The 27,799-nt window shown below is 39.2% G+C and overlaps 1 protein-coding gene across 1 annotated transcript in view; it reads right to left on the minus strand.

Moving 5' to 3' along the window:
• Positions 1–4,398: 4,398 nt before the first annotated feature.
• cerk (ceramide kinase) overlaps positions 4,399–27,799 on the minus strand; it is a 41,490-nt gene continuing 18,089 nt past the window's right edge. Inside the window, exons 4-13 of the mRNA XM_042403457.1 lie at positions 26,936–27,061; positions 26,222–26,288; positions 24,020–24,165; positions 18,415–18,489; positions 18,024–18,176; positions 16,525–16,630; positions 15,864–15,943; positions 12,812–13,017; positions 8,934–9,148; positions 4,399–6,434 (exon numbers count right to left, since the gene is read on the minus strand). Of these exons, the coding sequence (XP_042259391.1) occupies positions 6,326–6,434; positions 8,934–9,148; positions 12,812–13,017; positions 15,864–15,943; positions 16,525–16,630; positions 18,024–18,176; positions 18,415–18,489; positions 24,020–24,165; positions 26,222–26,288; positions 26,936–27,061 (1,283 nt within the window). The 3' untranslated portion in view covers positions 4,399–6,325. The remainder of the gene's footprint in view (positions 6,435–8,933; positions 9,149–12,811; positions 13,018–15,863; positions 15,944–16,524; positions 16,631–18,023; positions 18,177–18,414; positions 18,490–24,019; positions 24,166–26,221; positions 26,289–26,935; positions 27,062–27,799) is intronic.

Consider the following 27,799-nt stretch of genomic DNA (forward strand, 5'->3'; position numbering starts at 1 on the left):
AAGTTGTTCATATTAATGGTTTGTACTGAAATATCTATAACACACTAAAGTAGTAAATGTTGAGTTTGACAGTTCATTCTTGACCTTGGAAACAACAGCTGACAAACCAATCTCAACTCAAGGTCCACAAACACTTCAGCTTCTGACCATGGTTTTCATCAGCTGCTGGAGTTAAAGTTAAATATTCAAACTGTCTATTATCTGAGCACTTGTTGGACTTCTTGTGCACATTTTTCCTTTAAAGCTTTTCTTTGTAACAGTAATATTGATGGAAAGCTTGACAGTCTTCATAAATTCCATATACTGACGACCATGAAATATGATCCTCTCATGATAATCCTGAGGAAAGGCGTGTAAGTCGTCCTTGAGTCAAGATTGGTTTTCCACCATTAGTAAATGATTTATTAGCTATTACTAAGGCATGTGTTACAACTTGGGCCGCAACAAACTTTTCCTTTCTCGGTGAACTGATAATCATTTGGCTGTAAAATGTCAGAAAATAGTTTAAAATGCCTCACAATATCCCAGAGCCAAAGATAACATATTCAAATTGTTTGTGAAAACCCCAAACATATCCACTTTACCATCCTACAAAACAAGCAACAAATCCTCACATTTGAGAAGCTGGTTGGAAAATGACTCAAACTATTCTGAAAACAGTTGCTGATGAATTTTCTGTTGTTCGACCTTTTTAATTGATCAGCTCATCTTTTCGGCTCCATAGTCACATCTTCTGAAACTATAAAGAGAGCCTAATTAGAAAATGGTAACAAAATGTCATCATCAGATCAGGTAACATTAGTGCAAAATATTTTTTTCTGGAGTAATTAAAAGGGAAGTGCTCTGATTTTACACATCAAAGTCTGTTTACAGGTAGTACTGCATATATAAAACATTGAATGCAGCCTTTTGTGGCTCCATAGGGAGCTGTGCAAAATCTCAAATTGCCTCAAGTGATTTCAATAGAGTACAAATTTGAAAATGAAAAACATCTGGGGGTGTGGGGTTAGAAAGAAACAAGGTTACCATACCTCTGTAGCCCTCTTCTCCTCTCTGCTTGAGGCTACATTAGCTGCTACTACCATAACATACATCAATCTCTGATTTAACTGTTGGTGGTCGAGTTGCAGATTTGTATTATATATGGAATATTGTTTGGACTTTTTTTTATTGTATAGTGATATTTCAGTCCATAAACTAACTAGGTGAAGGGTTTTGACAAGGAATAAGTATATGCATGGAATAAAAAAGAATCTCTCTGGTTCTGCTGCATTGACTTTCATACTGGTGTTGTCAGTTGGACTGGTATGACCCGAAAAGCCTGAATATTTCACAGTAGAAAGAAGCATCTCCAACAGTTTCAATGTTTCATCTCCACCATTCAGAATAGATATAATGATTTTTTTTTTTTTTTTTTTAATTACAAATTTCAGCTTTATGGTTTGACCTACAGCATGTGTGAGTGCATTTAGTGAGTTGAAACGCGTGAGTATTGGTGTGTGTGTGTGGGGGGGTGATAGACAGAGAGGGAAGATAAGAGGCCGGTAGTGGCTCCTGACTGAGAAGATTGACTGTTATGGCCTCATTGATCTAAATCTCTCACAAGGAGACTATTCCAATCAATACAGAGAGAAGTGGGTTCACTGCTGCTGTTTGGACCACCGCCCCTGCAATATCTGCTCGCTCTCTCGCTTTCTATCTCTCGCCATGTCTTTTTCTCACCACCCACCTAATTCCCTTTTAGTCTCTCGCACAAGCAAATATCACTACTTTTGTTTCGCCCTTGTTAGCTGAGCTGCAGTGAGAAAACAGCAATTTTCCAGATATGGTCGCTGTAATTATTGGTGTCATACCAGCTCGGCTGGTGTAACACTACCTGTAACACTACAGTGCAGCACCTTATCTGACCTCACCTTTCTCTGCATGCTACGAGTGCAGAACAGTTTGTCTCATTTCTGAAGCAGACAAACAGCAGGAACACCCAGTCTATATACACAAACAAAGGTTAGGAGGAAAACAATATCTGCACTGGAGAGAGTTGTTAAGGTACAAAAATCTGTCACACTTAGCTCCCAAATGGAGAAACTGACTGAAAAGGCCAAATCAGGCCAATAATAATGAGAATAGTCTCAAAGTAGGTCCATGACACATGTCGTAAAGTCACAGGGTCCCCTGAGGGAGTGTGTGTCGGTATCAGGGACAGAAGGAGAAAGGATGAAACTGTGTAATATTTTAAGTGTGAATCTGTGGGAGAAAGAAGACAGACATGTTGATGCAGGAGAAAGTGTATGTGTGTATTTGTGAAGGTGAGAGAGGGGCAGAGAGTGAATGAGAGTAACACCAACTCTTTCTTTGGGTAAAGACACTGGTGAAGTGTGTGTGTGTGTGTGTGTGTGTGTGTGTGTGTGTGTGTGTGTGTGTGTGTGTGTGTGTGTGTGTGTGGTAGGTGTTTGCTGCTGTTTCGTCTCACCTTGCGTCTCAGGTGGGATGTGGGAATGAGATAGTGACTCTCAGTGGGCTGCAGACAAGCAGATGGTGAATAAATCAATAAGGAAGTAGCATAGCAAGAAAATTGAGGGGGGAGGGAGGGGTTGGGGGGTGGTTGAGGGAAAACAATTTGTTTGCCGCTGTGGACAAGCGAGGCTGGAAAATCCCTCTCGTCTACGTTGCCTCATATTAGAGTAATGTATGGCACACGTTACTCAATACCTGCTAGAACAGCAGGTCACTTTGGTGGCTACAAGTTGTCGCTGGAGATAACTCTTAAATCTTTATGAATGTAGGGAACACGAGTGAATGAGTGATGGGGGTCACCTTAGTTTTTACCCTTTTGGAAAATACTGCCAAGACACACACTCGAAAACTGAGGTACTGCTAAAGCTGGTAGTACTACGTGTCCTGGCTCTGACTTTATGCTCTTTACTAACAAATTAACTGTAAAACATCAGGGCACTAAATTAGACAGATAATAGTGTCTTAACACTTTTCTGACCTTGCTAGCCAAAAAAGAAAAAAAACAACAACTGGCATTTCAATCAGCAATATTGACTCTAATAAACATTTTGAAAAAAGGGAGATGTTTATTTTTGTTAGTGTGCATTTAATTTTAGTGGAATAGTGGAAGTTTGTGTAAGATGCAGGAATTTACTATGTTTTCATCTAGTACTCCATATGATAACAACATTCCTCTGTGTGATGTGGGGTAGTATTTAATATTTCCATTGCAATGTGCTGTTCACTTCTAATTATGTCCTGATATAGATTTAAATTTGGGTTTTGACTGTTTTTTGTGTGATTTTTGTCGTCCGTGTTACTGTTTTTGTCTCTACTTTAGTATTGTAATATTGCAATTCTGTGTTAATTTAAGAAAAAAAAGTAAATTAAACTTTTAGATATTTCTTCAACACTGAATTACACTTCTTTGTGCTATTTTAACCCACTAACATATGTAGACTTATTTCAGATAATCACGGGAAATCTGACATGAATTCAACAGCACACAAAATGCGGTGATGTGATGGTACTTGTGTCATTTTGGCACGGTGGAAATATCTTGGAAACTTTGGATTACCTGTGGACGCCCTGTAAGAAGTAATAAAAGTACTGGGGGTTCAGTGGTTAGGCTATTTCCACTAAATAAACTCAGACCCAAGACACTTAAGGAATTGCTTTTTTATCACTTGTTCATGGACAGAAAATTCCAACTGGTGTTTGGTTGACTTTATGAAGTAATTTACAGCTAACTGGCCATGAAAACTAACTATAGGTTCCAGAGAATTGTGCCTGTTGACTGACAACAGGTGAATAATTTGCACCAAAGTATTTGCTAATATTTGGTTAGACAAGAGTTATATTTGAGATGTTTTGGCATCAGAATACATTTAATCCACTTACTGTTTTGCACAACTTGTAACCTCACAATTTATGGGATTATTTGGCACCAGTGTGATTAGAAAATGCAAACAATGAATATTGCCAAATTCAAATCACTGCACTCTTTTGCTATCCAACACTTTGGGATTTGTGGTATCAAAAAAGAAACAAGATTCAGACTGTGGGCAGAATGTGCACAGCTTGAAATACCACTCCATCTCAGCAGAGACCTTTGATGTCTGATGTTCTTTAATGAAACATCTCGCTCACATCAGAGCACCCTATTAAACTCCACTCATACAGGGAGACAGAGAAAGAGCGAAAGAGTGAGACCGAGAAAGCCAGAGCAAGAGAGCGCTGACCTTTTGTGTGCATGCGTGGGAGTGTGTGTGTGTGTGTGTGTGTGTGTGTGTGAGGAAGGAAAAGGAGGGAATGAAACATTACTGGCATCATGCGCACCATGAAGATCAAGCAAAAGACGGGAAGCAAGAATTGATGTTCAAAAGCACTTTATTAAGCATTTTCATCATATGAATCACATATCTACTCACATCACAGCTTATTTCTGCATTTCCTGAAATATGGAGAACACAGCATGACTGAATTAAAAAATAAATATTTGCAATGTCAGTCATAAATCACTAAATTCTTTAGCTTTTCAAATCTGTTTGCTCATAGCTGGAAACAATCACAGCACAGTTTCTGCATGTAACTGCATGTACATTGGAGTGTGTGTGTGTGTGTGTGTGTGTGTGTGTGTGTGTGTGTGTGTGTGTGTGTGTGTGTGCATGTGTGTGACAGAGTGAGAGTTTAAAAGCATCCGACTCTTTGAAAGAACATCATGAGTTGACAAAAGTGAGCGCTGAAGGTGAAACATTATAGACATCCAGGCTCGGTATTAACAGAGTTGGAGAGGATTCAAAGAGGAGAGGATGCTTTTATGGTGTTAAAAGTTAAGGTGTGTGTGTGTTTGTGTGTGTGTGTGTGTGTATGAGTGAGTGTGAGACAGAACGAGACTGAACATCAGAAACATCCATTATAGAAAGATAGAAAGGGTGAGTGTGTGTATGTGCTCGTCTATAGGTGCTTGTGTTAGCGCTGTGTTGGCTGCAGTGAGAGAGCTTCTGCAAAATGGCAGTTGTGAGGCTAACTGTGACAGAGCTAACTCATCACATTGTCACCTTCACAAACACTCCAACAACTAAAGGAATTGTGAGAGACACTTAACCCTTCACACACACACACACACACACAACTTATCCTAACATATGATACGCTGTTTAATGCAGTTTTATCAATGCAGGAGTAGCAAAAATAGATCCTTCAGCAAAATTTACACCGAAAAACAAAACTGCTTCTTTGACCTTTACTCCAGACACATCAAGACCAGCTTGACCTGCTACTAAAAGGAGCTAAACCTGGATAATTTCAGAGCTGCACAACAGATTATCTTTAATAACATTAATAATGTACAATTCAGACTAATCCCAGGTGAACTGTTATTGAACTGTTTTTTAGCCAGAAAGGAGCAGAGCTCAGAGCCACAGGTGCGGCGCAGCAGTGCTGAGACACACCAAATCACTTAGTAATCACTTTGCCTTATTACCCAGAAGCCACCAGGGTCCTGTTAGTGTATTAGCAGGCTATTCAGCTCTTTTGATTAGTGTCCCTGGCTCATATCGTCTTTCACCTGGGTCACAGATGAAATGTTTTTTTGCCCCCCTATTTCTTCCCCTAAAGGAAAGATGAGGTGCATGTGAGTTTATTGTTGTTGTTGTTGTTGCATTTTAAGTTTAAATCAGTGTACTTGACAAGCATTTTTCTTCATCCTTCTAACAAAGCTGTATCTCCTTGGCTTTGTTCTCCTTCATGGCTGTGTACAGTAAAAACCTTTTACTGACTGTCGTGGCTGAGTCCAGCTCAGTCCAGTTCAGTCCTGTTTCATCTGACTGTGTGGAACACCCAGGCTTCTTGAGATCCTCTGAGCTTCAACATCTTCATTTTTCAAAAAAAGTACAGATAAAAAGAAAAAGTGGAAAGTTGTGTTTGAATGTGGCAGCACTAAAACTAGCAGCTGTAGCATATCATATTTCAGTTTATTGAAGCTGTATGAGGCAATTTTGCCCCAAATGGCAGCAAGGAGATTGAATTTTACTGTCTTCAGGAGGCAGAAATCATGTGATGATCTATTTGGAACTCCATTTTTTCCTTTTTAAAGGCTGGTAATGGCAGTTTTTTTATCTTCTTGTTGGACCACATCTGTGAGTTTCATTCCATCACTTCTTGTGTGTGAAGACTTCCCACATGTTTCATTTAGGTGAACACACTAAGGATGGATGAGACGCCAGCATTTGGGATTTAAACTGAATTTCTTTAGGAAAATATTGCCAAGTGCAACTCAGTTTTTTGTCTTCTAGCAGCTAAACGTCCCGTCCAGCTCTCAATCCACTGACTAGCGCATGCCTGGCTCCAGGGCCCACAGTGTACAAGAGTCTTCAGACACACACTGCTGCTGCTCCTCGATACCACGGGCAAACAGCCGGATCAACTGGCACTGGACACTGCAGAGAGGAATACACACACAGAGGACAGACACACACATACAACGCATCATTTAGCCTGAATAACAAACCATCAACTTAATGACTATGCTCCTTTCAATGAGACTTTACTGTCCATGTGGCAGATATAAAAGCAATGGAACGGCACCCCTGTGTGCAGACTTGACACGCAAACTTGAAAGTGAGACAATCTTTGTAGCGTGTAAAGTATAAAGACCTTTTAAAGAGCTGCATATAACAGATGTTACAATACAGATGGGGGTGATGCACTTAAATGACACGCATAACAGATCCTGATGCATGTAAGCTAAAAGTATACGAACAAAAATGTGTACAATTAAGATGCCTATTATGGCACAGTATGTTGTATAGCCTCAATTACTGGCTATGCCTTTGTCTGCTAAGTGACACCTGTATTTTTACCGGAATATCTGATGTTTACTTGCAGGCTTCGCCAGCAGTTGATATAATGGAATAGCATAATACCATATCATTTTAAATGCTGTGCGAAGGGTTTATTTCCAGCCTGCCATTCAAACATGAACAAAAGTTCAATGCAAATTCATGTAATAACTCTAAAATCAAGGAAGCACTATGTCTGGGTTATAATTACCCGAGAGAACCCTAGCTTGCTTTATTTGTCTGGTTCAATCATGTGTTCACCTTGAGTTTCACTTTTTTGCAAATGCCTATTTCTCACTTCTAAAGCAAAACTCTTCACTCTTTCTATCTTTCTTCCTCAATTTCTTTCTGTTTCGCCTGGGCTATTACCATTAATTATCCAAGCAGCACTCTGGCTGGCTCACTCACTCCAAGAACGATTAGCGGAGAGGAAGAGGCAATAAAAGGATGGACTTCTGCTTTAATTAAAGGGGAGTAGCCTTTTAACATGGGGAGGGCTGTTAAATTAGCAACATTACAGCGCCATGCATCATTGGCAAAGTACAATGGAGCATGAAATAAATGATACGTCAAGCAGTGCCATACCGGCTGTATAGAGATCTGATAGCGGGGAAAGCTGAAGCATGGACATGGCCAGAATAATGAGGGGGGCTAATTCCATCCAGTTGCCAGGATCGTCCAGCAGGGAACAGTGAAAAAGATTCCTGACCAGAGACTGTAGGACATTCGCAGTGTTAATGGCGCTGCTGGTCTCATCTCTGTCTGGCTAAGTAGGAAAATGTCTTTATTATCAACTAACTTCTTCTCTATGATGACAATATACTCTATATACAATATATCCTTATATTTTACAGGCTTAAAACTTTAGAATGTTCTTGTTGTTGTTGCGAATCATTTATAGTCATTCCTATTTCCATACAGTGTTGTACAAATATAACAAGACCATGCTAGCAGCTCTGTGAGGTTATACTTATGGAGCTCGGCACACTCCAAGTCTCATGTCAAATGCAAACAATTAACATGACTGAATGCTTCATTGGATACATTAATAAAACGGAGGAGGATAAACGACCGATACATCAATTTAATCAGTATATTACACACAACAGCCTATTTCCACGTTCCTGATAGCCTATGTCATTCACTAATATAGCCTAACCTAAGTAAACAGTATTCATAATGAGAGTTTTATTCATTTAACACTATTTGAAACTGCTGTGGAGGTTGCCATTGAGTGTCGTCAGAGTATCTGCTTCTCAGTGAAGTTGGGGTGCATGAAATTGGCCCGAGTTTCCCAATCAGAGCTCCGACTTTGACAATTTTAAGTTGCAAGTTGTCTGGAACGCAGCATTTGGCACGGTGGTGCATTGAGCTAAATACAAATGTCAGCATGCTAACCTGCTCACAATGACAACGCTACCGTGCTAATGTTTAGCAGGTAAATTGTTCAAGTTTCTTTATTGTTACATCAAGTATAAGAGAGTAAAAATCTTTAGGTTTCAGCTCCTCAACAATGCAGTAAGGAAAAAAAAAAGGAACGTTGCTCTCATTTTAGGGCAATTTAAACTGGATAACAGATTATAGTTTAAAGAACAGTCTTAACTGTGAATAGCAGACCACGATGATGCAATAGGTATGATGAGCCCTGCAACTATGTCAATACTTTATCCATTATACCGCTTCTACAATATTACAGTATGTGAGCAGATTCAAAGCCATTTGCCAGCCCCCATCTATACTGAGAGTGATCTTGACTGTCTTCAATGCCTCAAAAGTTAATTTTTTGTCACAGGCTTCATAAAACGGAAGATAAGTGGGCGCAGTGGAAAAGTGATTGAACTGTGCCTGTCTTGAGCAGTCAAATGATTGTTTCAGTTTTACAGCATTAAAAGGCTATATATGTAGGCAAAACATTCATCATTAATGGTAAATAATGATGCATTTTTACTGGTTTTTATGGCATTGGCTGCCAAGTTTCTTTAGTTTTTCAGTTGAGCAACTTTATTTCAAACAAAATAGGGAGAAGCATGTTAAGTGACTACTAATGTATGCATGGAGATGTATTGTACATTCACAGGTCATTCTGTGATCATGTACCTGACTTGGATGGCAGTGTGAGGCAGGATCTCCCCGTCGCAGTTCCAGCTGCTGTGGGCAGAGGTGTAGTTGCAGGTTGTGGCGGTGGAGCATATGGGACTGAAGCTTGTCTTCTTTTGAGGCTCGCTCAGGTCCTCCAGGGAAACCAGCTCATAGTGCCGCGGCTGGAAACGGAACTTCTGCACTCGGTGGACTTCCACAAATGAGTGGTCAAACTGGGGAGGGAAGCAGAGGTGGATGAGAAATAGATGAAAGGAGAGATGGAGGGATTGAGGGATGAAGGAACAGATGTGCCCACAGATGGTGCAGATGTTAAGACGCCCACTCTCCAGAATCACAAGAGTTTCTTTTTTTAGAGTCAAGGGTAATAGAAAAGTTGAAAAAGAAAGAAAGGGTCTTTATTTTTGTGACAACCCTTTGTTTCCATGTACAATTCCAGACAAGTGATCCACACACTTGAGGGAAGGTAACATAGGAACAAGTCTACGTTGGCGGCTATATGAAGCCGGTACTTAGTTACTGAGATAAATATTAACATCAGCATGCAAACATGCTCACGATGACGATGCTAACATGCTGATATTAAACAGGTGAGAAGTTTTACACTGGTTTGATGATGGCACCTGTTGAAAAGCTAAGGGATCAATACAGATATTACAATTCATCCTGAGGGGGACATGAATGTCTGTACCAAATTTCATGGCAATTCATCCAATCATTTTCAAGATATTCAACTTTTATATTTAATATATTATTATATATTATACTGTATTTAACCACAAATGAAAAGTCATCACCAAAGTCATTAGGATTAATGATCTGAGAAACATAAATGTCTGTACAAAATTTTGTGCCGATTCATGTCGTAGATGTGATGTGTGATGATATTAGACAGTATAAGTGATTACTGTCAAATAGCTGTTGTGATTGTTCAGTCTGGACCAAAGTTTAGATAAAAAAATGAAAATAAAGGCTTTTCTTGTGCTTTGGCATGAAACTTCACTATTTGAAAAATCAAGCCCCTGGAGAATGGGGGTGAAACTAACAAGCAAATATGTGACACAAATGATGTAAAAACATGATATTTAATATCAAAAAATGAACCTAAAGAGTTTTCAGTGAGCCCCTGCTGGCTTAGAATTGCATTCAACAAAAAAGTTTCCTCCCTTCATCTCCGTTCTCGGTCAAAAACACAGAGTAAAAAAATAAAACTGCATGAAGAATCAGTTTTTCTAATTGCCTTTAACGTTTTGAACATTTAAATGTCTCAAATTTAACAAACTACTTAATTATATAAACAAAACAACACTGAATATGGGCAGAGTGCCATATTTCTCTGAAAAATGATGATTATATTGGCTTGTTAAATAATTCCTAGCATATAATTTTTTTTGTTTGTTTGTTTACAGGCTCCTGCAGGGTGAGGTAAAAAGTTAATTTCTCCTCCATTGTCTTTTTATGGACGCCTGCTGATTTTATAATGAAAAGCAAAACTACATGTGGGATTTTCCTTCATTCCCCCACATTTATGCAAAAGAAAACAGCAAGCAGGGGATCAAATGCAAAATGGAGGGAAGGAGGGGAGAGGTCAGATAAAATGGAGGTGCATAAAAATGGTGTAAACGTCAGAGGAGTGAAAAGAAGAAGAAAACGCAATGAAAAGAAATTATTTTGTCAAAATCCCCTTTCATCTCACTCAGTGTCGCAGAAAGGTTGAGTTTTGTCAGGCGCACTATTTTCTTCAACTTCACGGGGTGCCACTTTCTCTCTATTCTCTTCTTTTTTTTCTTCTCTTGTGTTCTGTTGCGCTCTCTCTCCCCTCCTTCCCTCCCTTTCTTGGCCTCTCTCATCCCGAAAGAAGAGTGACAGCCATTTATTTCACATCAGACCCACTTTATGACTGCAGCCGCTTTGCATTCATGCTGGACGGTCTGCCTAAAAGGCTTTCTGACAAGGCCATGAATACGCTTAGTGGCTTCTCACTCCTTGTTTCTCTCCGCTTGGTTGGACAGTGATGCTGATATTAAGTGAACTCTGATGCAAAGTCCCGCTCACCCTACTCATACAACGACTTGTCTACCTTACTGTGTTGCAAGTAAAACAGCCTGAAGCTAGAGATGCACCACATAGTGCGTTTTTACTGTTGGTACTGAGATCTGTAGTCATTAAATAACAGTAAAGACATAATCTTTTTGTCTCATGCTCTGACATCTGAATGTGTGTGACAAAAAGCAAAACAAGAGTCTACAGCCATGCTAGCAGCTCTGTGAGGCTGTACTTAGGCACAGTGCTGATTTCAGCTAAATGCTAATGTCAGCATGCTAATGCTTGCAATGTTAAAGCTTACACGGTGATGTTTATCAGGTATAATGCTCTCAAATTGCTAATTAAGGCTAAACACAAAGTAGGAGTGTAATTAGTCGCAAGTATTTGGTCATAAAACAAAGTATTGAACAAATTCTGAGATATTGAGTAGCTGAGATATTTTAGTGTGCACCAAAGTGGTGGGCAGACTGACACTCCGTTTCATCGAGCCATGGTGCTAGCAAGGCTAAAAATTTAAATTGTCTCAGATCTTACTGGGGAGCCAATGTCGACTCATTAGCAAGGTAGAAAAAATGTTGCAAACAAAGTGTTCAGAGCAGGTTGAACCCCTGGCTTTTGACTTGCAGGGAGCATTTCTGCATACCTTGACCTCAAGTTTTGGAACTTTGACCGTGTTTAACATAGATATCCCGCATTATACCAGTATACAAATAACAGAAAACCAGAAAAAGCTAAATATGTCCCCTTTAAATGATGCCTTTTCTGCTGCTGAATCCTATAACTTTTATAAATGCAAATACCTGATATCAATCTAATCTAACTCCAAAGTAACAGTCATCCTTGTAATCCAAACACTGGGTACACAAGTCAAAATGTCCATCTTTCAGAAGTCACCTCTGGATGTCAATGTATATAATGAATGCGTCTGTTTTTCTTAGTGTGTCTGTTTTATCCCTGTGTAATGTGCTGTCATTTTTTGTCAAGATTGTTGTTTTTACACTTTTTACACTTTTTGTTATATGACTTATTTGTTTGCAGGGCACCATTGTAAATTAGAGCGTTCTTCTCAATTGGTTTCCCCTGAGTAAATAAAGGTAAATACATAAAATAAAGTGTTAATTCAAAACACTGTTGGCAGTTTTACACTTTTACCAAGGCAGCTACTGCAGATGAAATTACTTACAAGATCCTCCTAAATGGGGATAAACTTCCCGAGGTCCTTCCTGAGGTAATAATTACTAATCACCAGACTTCCCCTGTTAATACTTCTGCTATCCTGAGAGAGCATTAGTCTAGTATCAGCCTGTTCTCCCGTACAGCATATCCCTGATGCAGCGATTACGGCTGCCTCTGTGGACCATGGTGGAAGTTATTTATGATACATGGGAAGGCACAAGGGCTAAGGCATTTGAACTAAAGTGAACCATAGTTGGGAAATTGAGCAGAGTCAGCAAATTGAGGTGCTAGCACAGCAAGTGGGCTGCCTTCTGCTTGGACTGACACACTCTCCATTTATCTGTGCACAGATTGAGCAACTCCTGATGTTGAACTGAGACTTCTGCAGCAAAGTGATTGACGAGAGACTTTTTAGGAAAGTTTTGCTGTTTTTTTACAGTCTTCCACCACTCTTTGGATAGACCTCTTTTATCTCAGCTGGATCCAAATCATGTCAATTTTCTTTGCTGATTTCAGTTGCGGAATATTTTTTAATGCATGATTCATGCACAATGATTACACTCTCTTTCGAAGTATGAGGGGATTTTTTTTTTTAAATGAAGTAGTATTCCCATCAGATGATACCTTAGAAGCTACACTAACTCCTTCATTCCTACCTGGTCCTCTTTGTTGGTGTGTCGAAGAAGGTGTCTGAGGAAGTCCAGTCGGGAACACTTCCTGACCAGGATGAGGTCTGTGGTGCCGTCAGCGAGGTGGGCGGAGGGCGACAGGCCTTTGGGACTACGGGGACATGCACAGCTCATACTGGCAGCATTGATGGCGATGAACTTTCCACGGATCTCACTCCAACTCCTGCTACCATCTGAAACAGAGGAGTCCCCCATCACTTAAACTGAAAGTACATCATGAAGGGATCTCTTAATGGCCAGTATGAACAGGAGGAATGATTATAGCAAGAAAAACATGTGTCAGTGTTCATTTGGGTACCTGATTATTGTTTTAGGATTTTAAAAATTTAGAACCTGACCTTTAAGACCACACCTACACAGCTAACTCTACGTTTGTGTTTGTTTTATTTAGGTTTAGTGCTATCTCCCTCACCATATTTCTCAAATTGGTTCAGAGTTCTAATATATACAGGCAACAAAAGTCTTATCCTCAACCTAAAATGTGTTTTATTAGCATCCTGAGGCCAAAATGACATTTATGAATGAATGGAATCATCTTGCACTGTTATCGGATACCTAAAACACAGTCTTCTGCTATAGATCCTGTAATACAGTTCATACTTTTTGAAATCCATAGTCCATATTTCTTTGTAATTTATAACATAATAACACCTATGCACTGTTGTGTAATCATGTATATTTACTGTGTATATATACTGTATAGTGTAATATACTATGTATGCTGAGCATTAAAGTTCAAACCTTTGTAATCTGAGATGCTATTCTGTATTTTTGTGTTATTACAGCTATATATTAGGTTGGCAAACTTGTATTGCATTGTTCTCCACTGCTGGAATGAACCACACTAACGGAGCAATGTTTCAATACTGATATATTACATATTTGGTGTGGGCTCCGAGCTGGCTGCATACTCCAAATATTTTTTATTTGCTGCTTTACAGAGAGGAAAATGGTGAATTTGCAAAAAAAAAATCTAAATGGTTTACCAAAGCCTCATTCACAACCCTCCAACACACCTGCAGTTGGTCAGAAAATTCTCTAAACTTCTTATTTCATCGCAGTGTTAAAGCTCCTCCATCTGATACTGACACTTTAAAATGAACAGACCTTGAGGTGCATTGATTGTGCTGAAATTTTGTTCCCAGTGTTGTATTCATCAGCATTTGCAAACATGCCACATTTGATTTAGTTTGGAGTATTCTGCCAGCCTTAAGCTACTTACTTGCACAAGTTAGATAAGAGATACTGTTGGTATGTGCCACAAATGTACAGATGTACTGAATCCAATAATCTGTGGATCTCCAAAATACCATCAGGAGTTTGGTTTTGAAATTATATTGCGTATTATTCAAGTGCTTTATGAGTCATGAGGTTAAATTCCGAGCTTATCACACAACAGCAGCGATGCTGATGAGGGTCCATTAAGATCCAGATGTCTTGGCAAGAATTCTCAGAGCAGTTTTACCCCGATGATTGAGCCAAGATAGAAACTTTGATGCTGAAGGTAATGATATTACCCTTGTAGCAGGGCTGAAATTGTCTTATGTTCTAAATTGCAATTAAGATTGGCCAAGGAAGGGTTCAGAATATCTAAAGAGGAAGTCATATAGATAGAAGACTGATTGGATTAACCTCAAATTTGCTTGTTATGATTAAATGCGCACGTGGCCTCCAAATCTCAAATGACAGACGTGATGGTTGTTACACTTCACAAATCAGCACTCTGCTCCTCAGAGATTAGCAACTGTTTACAAGAGATGGTGAATCAAAGACACAGTTTCACCCACGGGACTGCCAGCGCCTGTAACCAGGGTGATAGTCATTGGAATAAGCTGCGAAAAGTGATCACAGACGTCCAAATTAGCATCTGACTGTTTTATGAGCACCTCAGAGGGAAAGTTATGTAATCTCAGAAAGCAAAACGATTCATTACCTTTCCCCCTCATTTCACCAAACAAATTTACAGAGGTGATAACGCGAACCACTGATAACAAGCCCGCTGAGACTACATAAAAACAACAATATTCTAATTGGGAACCAGTGATTAAAGCTAAATTAAAAAAAAACAACAACAAAAAAAAACAACAAATCCAACTGTGGACTGTAGGCTCTGCATTAGGAGAATGTTTCTAAATGAGTATTTGCTTTTGGAGGAGAGGCGGCTCATTTGCAGAGAGAGTGTGTCGTGCCTCATTGATTTAGCAGTTGTCTGAGATTTCCCTCGCCAAGAAGGAAAAGAAAAATAAATTCATAGAACAAACGGCAGCACTGGCGTGAGGCAAACCCCCTGTCAAAGCTGGCAGAGCCAAATTCCTTCCTGATTAGTCTGTCACACATCTTACACGCACAAACAGGTTACGCTCGCTTTCATATTTACACACACACGAAAAAATAGACACATAGACACACACTCTATAGGAACCCACAGTCCCAGATAACCAGGCTAAGACAGAAAATCTTGAATTTATAATCACGGCACTAATTAGAGAGAAAAAAACCCACAGAGCTCATCTGCTGCTCAAAGTATGCACACACACACACACACACACACCAGTGGACACGCACAGGGGTCAGTATTTCATCTGCCTCCAGAGGTTTGTGCTGCTGTGTTGAGAGAATTCTAGATAACGAAGTGTGTGCGCGCACCACCGCTGGTCAGCGGGACAGACGGGGGAGCGGGAGATGACGTTGCTCTACTCAAGGCTGAGAGGACAGACACCGGCCTTGTCAGGCAACATGTAATCTCATCACACAGACGCACAAGTGGATGCCGGAGATTTGGAAATCGACAAAAGAGCAGAATGTAAATCTCTTCTCAAGAATAAAGAGAGCCGATGTGGGACTGTCTTGTCTCCTTTTTGATTTTTGTCTCCTCTCTCGAGCTCCAAGCCTTTAGACATCCAGTTTGAAATGGTTTCAAAATAGACAAACAAGCAGATAACAAGGCAGAGAAATAGAAAAATAAACTTTCTGGTTTTATTAATATGACACATTTCAAGTAATAAACCCGACCTCCTACCTTTATCAGACTTTTCCTTCCCTTCTGACATCTTGCAGTGCGTGTCCTTTGATGAGGGCTTGTGCTGACAGACGCGGCACCTGAAACACCGGCATAACCTTGTTTTACAATCATCAAACCATCAGCGTTGCTGAGACATTCAGGGTTTTAACAAGCTTAAATGATTCATTAGGTGGGGATAAAATCAGTCCCTGTTAAAAAGACTATTAGGCCTATAGCTATAGACACTGCAGCTATTTAAATATTAGCAGCATTTGGTAGAAATGCTCAAAGAAGTCTACAGCTAGAGAGGCCTTTTGTAGAACAGTCATATCACTTTTTATGGTAATGGAAGTTGTAAAGAAACATGGCGTTTTTACAGATTAATGGTTTTCAGCCTCTTTCAGTCACCATAACAAATGCAAACAATGTCTGTGCCCAGCATATCAAAAAACAAAGCACTTAGTCAAGAGCTTTTTGGAAAAGACTGAATGGGCTCTCAGTCCACAATAAATCAGATAGACTTCATGACAACATAAACTATCCCATTTAAGCTCTAGCAGGTGCACTGCTACTATTGAACTACATCAGATAAGTTACTGCATTGTAAAATACTACAAAAAGCTGCAGAAATGGATATCTCTGATCTCTCTCTTAGCCCTGTGTGGCTGCATTTATTTACCCGGATCGACACTGCAGCTTGTCCCTGGGGTTTCCCATGTTGTCCTCAGCAGGGAGGAATGAGATGGTGCCTTCATAGTAGTGGTGACTCAGAAAGGTTTTAACTCCTGGAACAAAAACACAGTGTGGGCAAGAGAACGTGTGCCAATGTGTTTTATTTGTTGTGTTTAATTTAACTCTGATTATACCTGAGAAGACAATTTAGAGTAAAATTGTAAAAGTGACACATCTGCATGACTAATTGCTCCACTATTCTTTTTCTCTAGCGGCTGGGTAACAAAAGAAATGATTGTTGCAAAGTTTAGAGATAATGCCACAGATTAAACACAGCTGTATTTAAAAGCCTTGTTGTGTTTGGGGGCCCTGGGCGCAGCCTAGGGGCCTCATTTATCATCTGTTCGTACAAACAGTTAGTGGAGGTGCTTAAACCATGCCTACGCTCGTTTCGACGCATAGAATCCAATTTATCAATTTTCTCTTTTGTTTGAGAATGTGTATACAATTAAAACCACTCCAGACCAGGCACATAAACAAACCCTTTGTGATACACAATTGTAATCATTGGTAAACCAATCCCTAAATTGTAATGTGTTAGATTTATCTGTTTGATTTAGCTGAATTTCATTTCATATTGTGACAAACAGACATTATACTGAATGTTTATGAGCGCCAACGGGTGCTGCAATGTTCTAACCAACAGGTTTTTGGCAGTTTTGATGCAACTGGGTGTAGTGCTGTCCTCTGCAGGACAAAAAAAAAAGAATTACTTTGGTACAGGTTTATATCCAAAAATATGAACTGTGATCAAAGAACTGTTTTTGTAATCAGTTAGTGGTTCACATGTTGGACAAAGAAAGCTTTACTTGATCTGATAATCTCTGCATAAAAGTATTCCTTTCAATGTTATATTTGCTACATTTTAGGAAAACATTGAGTCTAGTTAATTTAATGACATCCCTACAAGTTCCTCAGCAACCACAACAGGTAACTCTAGGACTTTCTACTAGGACTCTCAAAAGTATATGGTTGACCAAAGGCACATTATGGGTGTTTTGCAGATAGATATAGAACAGGTGAGATTTATTATTGTTTATTGCTTAAAGTAAATACCAACTTTTCTGTTCCTACACACACATTTAGAACGTATTCTGTGTAGTTAGCCCCAGTTTTATTTAGCAGTTTTGCCAGGTTTGTAACTTGCTGGTTAGTGAGCCTATTGGCTTTAGTGAGTCTCACTCCTGAGCTACACAACAGCTTGCACATAATCCACAAGCCCGAGGCTGTGTGATAGATTTATATCTTTAATCTTCCAAAGTCCAGACTCAGAGCAAGACCAGCAAGCTCCGGGATAAAGTCTAGGTTATCTGACATTAAAATAAACTGGTGTGAGCTCAGTAAGCTCCAAGGCCAGTGAGCCAAGGGTTAAAGGACAGGTTAAAGTGCGAAAGTGGACTTAGCCTTAAAAAGTTACTCATGTTTAGAAAATGATGGCCTTCATACCTGACAGGTCATATCTAGCGGGGCCCAGCCATCTCTTCCTCTCGCTCTCTGTCAGGACATCCCCATAGAAACCGTAGCCAAGCAATGAGACAGAGTATCTGAGGAAGTTGTTGTTGTGATGAACTGAACACACATCCATGGGCTGGGAATCACCTGTTAAGATACACACAGCAAAGCCATAAAGCCACTACCTCTGTGGTTACTACAACATGTAAAACACATGAACGCGAAATTAAAACCACTTGCTGTGATAACTGTTGTAAGGTTGAGCGTACACTATCTTCCTGCACAACACTGATAACATCTGATAAAGTTAAAACAGGATGCCGCCTCCCTGAGCACGGAGATAAAAGACCCATGTGCTCTAAGTCTTTAAATGACTTCTACTCACCCACAATGATGTGTAAAGCAGAAGTAACTGGATCGTTGGTTCCCACTGTGGCAAAGCAGATACAGTCAGTGGACCCTGTTGGATTAGAGACACATAGGTCGATGGTCAGTCATTGTAAACCCGGAAAAGACATGTTAGAGGAAAAAAAAAAGAAAAATTACTTTTTCAGCTTAAAATTCTAACAAAATAGCATATTTTTATAGCAACCCCCCACTATTTCAAGCAACAGTAAAGAGATTTTCAATGTGTGGAAAATGTTTTAACTTTAGCCACCCCTCAGTGGTAGGATCAAAAAAGACATGCTCACAATGACTAGTTGACAAAATGACTCAAAATAACAAATGTGGTACTTCATGGTGGCACTAGAGGAAAATCCAAGGGATCATCAAGGTAATTTGAATATATCATCTGGAGACCATGAATGTCTGTACAAAATTTAATGACAATCCATCCAATAGTTGTTAACACATTTCAGTCTGGACCAAAGTGGTGGACTGACCGGCCAACAAATACACTGACATCCCTAGAACCACACAAATAAGGTGGTTAAAAATGTGATAAATAAGACCATCACAGGTTGTATACCTTCCCACGCCAATCAAATAAAACTTCCCTTCTCACACTAATGGATGTCCCTTCGGTTCAGGTAACATGTCACGTTTGGCATCCCCAGTGATGCCCCACCCTAACATCCTCATGTAAAGGGACAGTTCAGTTTTAGAGGGAGTGTTGTATGGAAAAGAACTGTCATTGCTGAGCTATGTGGTACTTTTGTTTTGTTTTGTTGATTTTCATGCATCAGTGCTGGTTTGGCCGGTCCACCCATCCCAGCCTGTTGTTGCAGGGATGGCTCATGCCTGTTTTTAAATCTGTTTCTTCCTCCATGGCCACAAACAGGAATCAAATGCTTGATTTAATCTCACATCTTTATGAAATAACTGAGTTTATAAATGAATTACAGTGTAGCATTTGGTTTCATTAACCTTTTATAGATATAATTCATTACAGACCTCCTGATACAGTATCATATGGATATTAAATATGATTTTTTGTGATCTCTGGTTACTTTTTGAATACTGGTGCGATGTGTATGATATCTTTTTTGTTTAAGTGTTATTTAATCAGAACATACTGCACAGACATGTTGCCAGCCTCTATTGGCATTTGAAGCAAAATGTTGTTAGATTTCCTTTTTCTCTGCATTTAACCCTGAATGGTATCACTGATAATTACACGTGTACTTGTCTGGTCCTTGGTAGAGCTACATGTCATTCAAAGCAGCAGCCATGTAAGAAGAATTCAGTTGAATGATTATGTTAAGTAGAAGTAAGGAGACGTTTCAGTCATAGAGTTAACTAATCAGATAACTCCGGGCCTTAGGCTATCATCAGCTCTCTTCAGCCAACAAATGAAGGATAAGAGGCATCCCCTGCCTTGAGAGATATGTTGAGTTAGACATTAAATCTTTCAACTTGAGAGGTAATAAGGCTCTATATTTCTTTCTGCGCCACATGCGCAATTTCAGACCTATCTGCCCTACTTTGATCATCTTCAAGTGGTGAAATGGACCTACTGCTGCTGATAAAAGGCACAGAGAGTGAGGGAGAGAGCAGGAGAGCGAAGCAAGAGAGTGAAATCTAACTAGTGATGTTTTGAGCTGGCTCACAGAAGTGTGACAGAGTAGATCAGGCCTGTCATTCAGCAGCGGACACACAGATGAGTATGAAGATGAGCTCCCTCTCTCTCTCTATTTCTTTGACTCGCTCTTGCACTTTCTCTGAATATCACTTATCTGGCCTTTGCTTCCTCTACTCTGAGCTTCATAATCACATCCGAACACTTTCCAATTGCTCCCGACAGCCATGCACTGCCTGCTTTTTTTGCCGAGCTTAAAAAAATGGTGACATATGCCATTTGACTCCTCTAAAGCTACCCAGTAAAAGCCAACTGACTTTGAATGGATTTAAGTGGTGCACACAGATGTTCAATGATGTTCAGTCCTCAGATGTTCAATGTTTTATTCCCCTTAAGTCACTCACCCGCTGTAGCCTGTTGGCATATTCAGGGGAGAGAGCACAAACTGTCACAAGCCATATCCTCAGCGGAAAAGTTCCACTTTTTTATCTGCATCTACCCAAAACTGTCTCACCAGTAAGATCATCTTGGCAGTGAGATCATCTTTATCTCAGGGACAACAATGGAATCTGGATGCTTTTTAGTGCTGCCCCCAAAAATATTTTTGCTGTTTGAATCCTCACTACATAAATGTATTTATAGCTTTTCTTGTGACAGTGTCTTATAACGACAGCAGTGAACCCCTTTCTGACCTTTTGAACAAATGCTACATATCTAAAAATCATTATTATTTGCATTATGTAATAAAAATAGATAAATCTACCAACAAGCTGTAAAAGAAGCATACAATGTATGGAAGTATGTGATAGAAAGAACATTTGTGTGTATCAAAGCTCTGTAGCAAGGCCGTAAATAAATTCATGGCTCTTCATTTGATCCTTGGTACACAGGACTTTGATACCTAAGTAAGACATTTCCATGACTTTGGCAGCAGTATTGAGTGTTTTATTGATGAAATCATAATATCTTGGATCACACCCAGATGACAGTTACACATTCATAATGGTACAACCACAGATCTACACATCGTGAAAGTTTACGGACACAAAGCAGACCAAGTGGGTGTGTGTGTGCGCCAACATGGCAGCAATGTACTTTATCACCATTATTTGAAACTTAACAGGCACTAAAAGGAAAGTTTCAGACTGCTTCACAATTAAGGGAGAGGAATGAATGAAAGATGAGTTTAATCAGTATGGTACAAGGACTCAGTGATCATTATAGGTCAATACAGTTGGTGAGGAGCAATGACAAAGTATGGTTTTTTGTGTATAGCTTCTGTTCTACTGTATAAAGAAATTTGTTTAAAGCCCCTAAAAAGGTGGTCTCAAATCTTAAGTTTTTCTCTATAATGTTAAATACTCATGACTAAAATCAGCAACAATCAAAGTTAAACTTTTTTTAAACTTTAACATTCGAAAATTTCTTCATGAGGACCTTGATCAGATTTGACCAGTGAGAAAAGCAAGGACAAAATCTCCCATGTGAAATAAACCATTTAAAATAAAATAAAAGTTTTTATACATTAAAAGGTTTACTGGGCCTTTAAATCAATTAGCTAGAAAATGTCTTTAGGCCTGTTCTGGAATAAAGTACTGAGCATTAAAGCCATACCATTATAAGAGAATTATAGCATACTTTGAGTGTGCTACTTGAAATGAATCTGACCCATCCTGAATCTACAACATGTACTCTTAGTCTTGGTTTTGATTTTCAGGTAGCATATTGATGAGTTACACAGGAACTTGAATGTTGTTGCATTATACATTTGTAGAATTAATTAATGATAATAAATTATTCTCACACAGGCTGATGTTCAAGAACAGAAAAAGACAAGCTGACATACACTTCTAGTGGCTATAGTGGCTCAAGACACTAACTCTCTTCCTTCTTTGGCCAAAATGGCCTCTGCACTAAATAATTCATGATCATTATAATATTACTGGTGTTGTTGTTATTCTGATAAATGTCAGACATCTCCTGTCCCATTATTAGCAGTTTCTTTCAGTGACTGAGTCTACAGTTAGAACTTGAAGGTGCCCCTTTTTAGCCGTGATGGCAGTGTGGCTTTAAGGATGGCAATGTTGGTCGGTCATTCGGTCAGTCCACCACTTTGATCCAGGCTGAAATATCTCTGGTTCTTCTGTTCAAAATATTAATTTGTTCAATGCTTTGTGACCAAATGCCTTCAAAACAAATACCTTTCCAATCAGCCTAAGCTGCACTCTGTGTCAAGTGCTAATTAGCTAGGTAAATGGGAAGGTAAATGTTACCTATTAAAAATCAGCATGTTAACACTGTCATTGTGAACATGCTAGCTAGATGTTAGTATGTAGCTTGAAGCCCCACTGTGCCTAAGTACAGGCGCACGGAGCTGCTAGCGCTGCTGTAGATCCTTAGTCTTGTTAATTTAGCTAACTACCTATCAAAATGTCTGCCCTCATGCACTTCCTCTTTAAATGATTGCAAAAACCTGCCATGAGCTAAAAGTACTGAGGGGAGGTTGGTATTTGTCATTTGAGCGCTTGTTTAACTCAATATTATAATTAAAGCAAACCAAAACACTTTTAATTCAACTATTAAAGTCCTTGAATTGAAATGGTATACCACTTAAAAAGCACCTTTGGCACACTTATTGCACATCAGCTTGAGAGTTTACATCCCAGCGGCCCTGTGTTTTTACTGACAGTTTAATGTATCTGAGCTGAAGTGTGGTGACAAGATGTTAGACCTTTGTACAGGTCTCCATGCAGTTGTGTGAACAGATCAGACATTGCACATCTGACGTTTTCATTCATCGGTTTGTAAAAAGGCAAAAAATTTTGAATCAACACATCCAAATCATGGTTCTATCGCCGGACAATTTTCTGCTATAACCATCAAGCTGTGCATCAGATTGCCTCCTATTGGTCTTCATGCTCTGTATTCCTATCCTCATGAAAATTACAGTGATTTCAAAATGTCACTCAGCATGGTTCCGTTTATGGCACTTATAATGATTGACCCTCTGCAAGCCTCCAGTGGGACCCCCTGTCCTGTTGCCATAGAGATTCTCTTATGTAACTCAGCAACCTGGGATTAGTAGGGCTGACGCTCCTCACAACTGGAATCAGTAACAGTTCTGGCGAGTGAGATTTTTATGCGCGGGTGACCCTTTAAGTCTTACTTTTTTCAAACTCTAGCACATCTTATGTACAATTTGAAACACAACATCCATCATGCACTTAAATGTTGTCAACACAAATACACGTACACGTATCTGTACATGCATATTCATATTCTGTGGGACTTGGTGATGTGTGATTTACTTTATAATGGAGTCACTTTTCTTTAACCTGTCATGTGTACAGCTAGAGATTTCCAACATTTCTCTGAGGGACTTTTGACAACTTTGAGAGACCTGGTGTGAACTTGGTACATTCAGCTGTGGGTATTACTGGATGTGTATGTGAGGAGAGCAACAGCGATGGTGAAAGTGTAGCAAGAGTTTTTCCATTTGAGAAAAAGTCAGTCATGTCCTTTAGGCAAATTATTACATGTTGCGCCAGCATTACATTATGTTGTACAAAGGCTGCTGGTGGAGAGAAGTGGTATCTGATTTTTTTTTTTTTTTCCTTTGGGACTCAGTGTAGAAGCAGAATGTTGAGCTTTAAAAGAAGCCCATGCTCTTTACTTCTGGGGAATGATGCTTACCTCTGAAAAGTTTGTGTAGTTTATTCACCAAAAGATAAGAAAAATACCTCCAACATATTGGAAATGCAAGAAGTTTTAGGCGATAATATTCCTTTCTTTCCTTTCTCTCAATCCTGTGCAATGTTTTAGAGTCATTCACATCATTCACACAGACTTACCAGCATGACATTAAGTAGTCATGTAATTTGACATTTAGACTAGAAACCATTATTGCACAAACTGCTATTTATGCCCTGCTGTCTCAAAACCCTTCTGTGGTATAACACAGAAAGCTCACCTGCTGGGATGATCCCTATGCGTAGAGAGCACGGCACCAAGTCAGCATCTGATTGGTTCTGGTCCACCCCTTGGTCCGTTTGGGTCCTGGTGACTAACCCGTGCAGGATCTCACTGAACATTCCATCTCCACCCACACAAACCACCCTGGAGACAGACATGTGATATACTGTATATCAGCAACTTACATCTTATACACAGTACACACAGGTTTGACTTATGCTCTGTGATGGAACATTGTTGTTGATTTCAGGTCATACAGGTAGTCTAGGTGGTTCAGTTCAATCTCATGTACATGTATTTGCATAGAGTGCAGATTCAAAAGAAAAAGAACTACATAGCCAGAAAACCTTGACAATAATACACCTAGGCAGCAGGTCTAACTGTAAAACCTTTCAATATGTAAGAATATCACGCTATGCCACCCAGCATTACAACTTTCTAAGTCTATCTCAAAGCCTCACAGAAATGAACCTATAAATTATATGAATTGCAGAGTAAAAGGATAATGGACTCTAACCCTGTTCTGCTGGACAGAATATCTGATAAATAGGAGCTGGAGTTGGCGGCGTGCTCAGCAGGAAAAATCTTTCATGTTATTGATGCCCTTTATGTTCCACTATCAACTGCATTTTACCCTCACTCACTCCCTTTACTCACAAAAGCAGCAACACTGTGTGCAATGTGATTTCAAAACATAAAGTTGATTTATGTAGGTGATCTGTATATATAGATTTATTCTACAGTTATTGCAAGTTATTCTAGAGAAAAGAATCAGCTACATGTCTGATAATGGTAAATTTGAAAATTCAAATACACTTTTCTAGTGACATCTGTTTTATTGCTTAGATCTTACAGCAGCTTTTTGGATACACTTCACCACTTGATTTTAGTTGAACGTCATAGGCATTGGGTAGGCATATGGGGTACGGTTTTAGATTTCTATTAGGTTTTATTCCTGTTTCTCTGAAAGGACCTATTATGTGGCTTTAGGGAACTGTCAGTCCTCAACTAACCATTTCACTCATGGAGCACAGCAGGGATCAGTGCTTGGTCCTTTGCTATTCTCGGTCTACAAGCTTCCTTTAGGTAATACATTTCAAAAGTATCATATCAGTCCTTCTATCTGAATAATATCATGCAACTGAGCACAATACAGGTCTGTCTACAGGAGTCAAAAACTAAGAACGTCCTTCAGCTAAACTCTGATAAACCAGAAGTTATTATCATAGGTTCAGACTATTCAGTTAGTCTCATACAACTGTTAACAAGATCCAATAGAGTATAGTTTATAATCCCAATTTTAGGATTTCTACATTGGCTACCTGTGCATTTTAGAGTGGATTTTAAGATTTTAATGACTCATGGGGTATCACAGGTATCAGTCTTCAGTCCTTTATTATTTGAGTCTACAAGCTACCATTGGGTCAGATATTTCAAAAGCTTCATATCAGTCAGGAGCCAGCCCCATACATATACCTAAAAGGCATGTTTGGGACAGATTCCTGACTTGTTAACTGCATACAACTCTGAGTGTAGCCTGGTATCAGTCCAGGACCAGTCTCTGCAATCAGGGTCCCTCAACCTTGGAATGATCTACCTGATGACATCAAGCAGATTGGCTCTTTAACTTCATTTATATCTCTCCTAAAACACATTATTTTGAAATTGCATTTTCAATATTAAATTGTTTTTTTTATTCCATCTGTTAAATTGCTATTTATTTTAATCTTATTTTATTGCACTATACATCTGATGATTTTGGGGTTTTTTTGTGAAGCACTTTGAAACTTGTTTTTGAAAAGTGCTGTATAAAAATATTGATATTATCATTATTATTTCTGACTGTTTGCAAACTCATTATTGTGTTTACTGATGTTTGTCTGCAAAATGTTAGAAAATCCTGATCTGAAGAGAGAAAAACAGATTTAAAAAAATCACTTGTCAGGTTCCAGAAATCAAAATCTCAGGAAATTCTGAGAGAGAGAGTCTGAGATCATCAGAATGACTTTAGTTGTTAAGCATGAGAAACACACTGCCTTTGTCTCAGTGATTACAACAGATTAGAGCACAATAGGGCCTCATACCAAACTCAAAATGTGCAATAACTTAAACATGGCTCACAGGCAAGTCTCTCAATAGCTTTATTACAACAGACCAGAGTAAACTCAATGTCACAGTGTAGAAGTGTTGGAGTACTTACCCATCATATTTATCTAGATTGGCCTCTGTTTTCAAGTGGTCTCTGGCATGATTAGCACGCTCTGTAACTATGGAGACAAATCAAATGACAAGTGTGTTGCTATTTGTTCAATGAAAGGGAATGTACAGGCAAAATAACTAGACTCTTTGTGCCTTGACTAGTATAAAAAGCATGCTATTACTGGCATTTGAAATACAAGACAAGGAAAATGACTGCACTTTTGAGGTATTCATTGGAATCTGTCATACAGATTAATATTCAGAAAAAGCATAGACACAGTGGCACACAACAACCTAATTCAGATATTGTATATTAGCCCATGAAATGAACCCTAGGCACACAAAAACAAAATTTCGACAGTAAATCTGTTTACTAGACATATAATATCAACATAAATACAATCCTGCAATTCATAGCAGCCGTAGGAAGCCCAGAGTGAGTAGTATTCACTCTGATGGACCATCAATACCCCAGACTATGTGTAGCTGTAGCAAACACTTATTGAATAATAGATGTGTTTGGATACCCAAGCTTATCAACTATCACAGCTTCCATTAAGTTGGTGGTGTGATTAATGGCACTATAAGCCAAATCATATCCTTGCATGCCTCTTCGGTCCCTGCGAGACACCACGTGGCAGTGGAGATCTATATGGGGGCCATCGAGACTCATTTTTTATTTAAATGTTGAGGTTTGCTACTCATAGGAACCCACCAATCACGTCGGCCAAGATGCAGGCGCGGCGAAACAGTGGAGCCACCTTCTGCTCGTAAATACGCTTCCCGAGCCGCTTCCCTCCGTAGGGATTGATGTACACCAGGAGGCTCTTCGGCCGGTTGGCTGCAAAGTGAGGGAGGGGTATGAGACAGTCATTAAAAAGGGGTCTGTGTTTACCTTTTTTTTTTTTTTTTTTTTTTTTACAAATGTGTAACTGACAGCAGCTTGATGAAGTTTTCATTAACCAGAGACCTTTCTCAAAATGCTCAGTCAAACTGACTGCTCACCAAAACACGCCTGCTCAAGAAATAAATGTTGTGTCTACTGACGATGGGAGGAGTGTGAAGCAATTCAGAGGTACTGCATCATTTGGTGATAAACCTACAAAGTGCTGCAATGGAGAATACTAAATGGCTTGTTTATGGCTGTTGTGGCGGACTGCGTTAAGAACAACAAACTGAGATACAGCAACTGCTCAAATTGAAAATGAATGGATTGGGATCAAGTGTTAAATTGGAACAAAGAAATATAGGGTGTGATATTGTTTGGCAATAAGACAAAAGTTTCATTAGATTACATAAATGGATTGTCAATGGGTGATATAAAGGTGTACTGTGGAGCACACTAATGCTATTGAACACAGTAAGACTTCATCTTCACAATGAATGTGGTTCATTTTCTTGGATTGATTCATCCTGCCAGGCAAAATGCGGCCAACTAGACCATTTCAAATGGGTTAAACCTACTTTACTCTCTAATTTCCACATGCTGGATACACACTAAATCCTGTAGAACCCAATAATGTAATCACTTTGCAATCATATTATAAGTCCCAAAGTATAAAACACTCAACTAGGTCAC

This window comes from Thunnus maccoyii, chromosome 23, assembly GCF_910596095.1.
Source record: "Thunnus maccoyii chromosome 23, fThuMac1.1, whole genome shotgun sequence".
Classification (NCBI taxonomy): Eukaryota; Metazoa; Chordata; class Actinopteri; order Scombriformes; family Scombridae; genus Thunnus; species Thunnus maccoyii.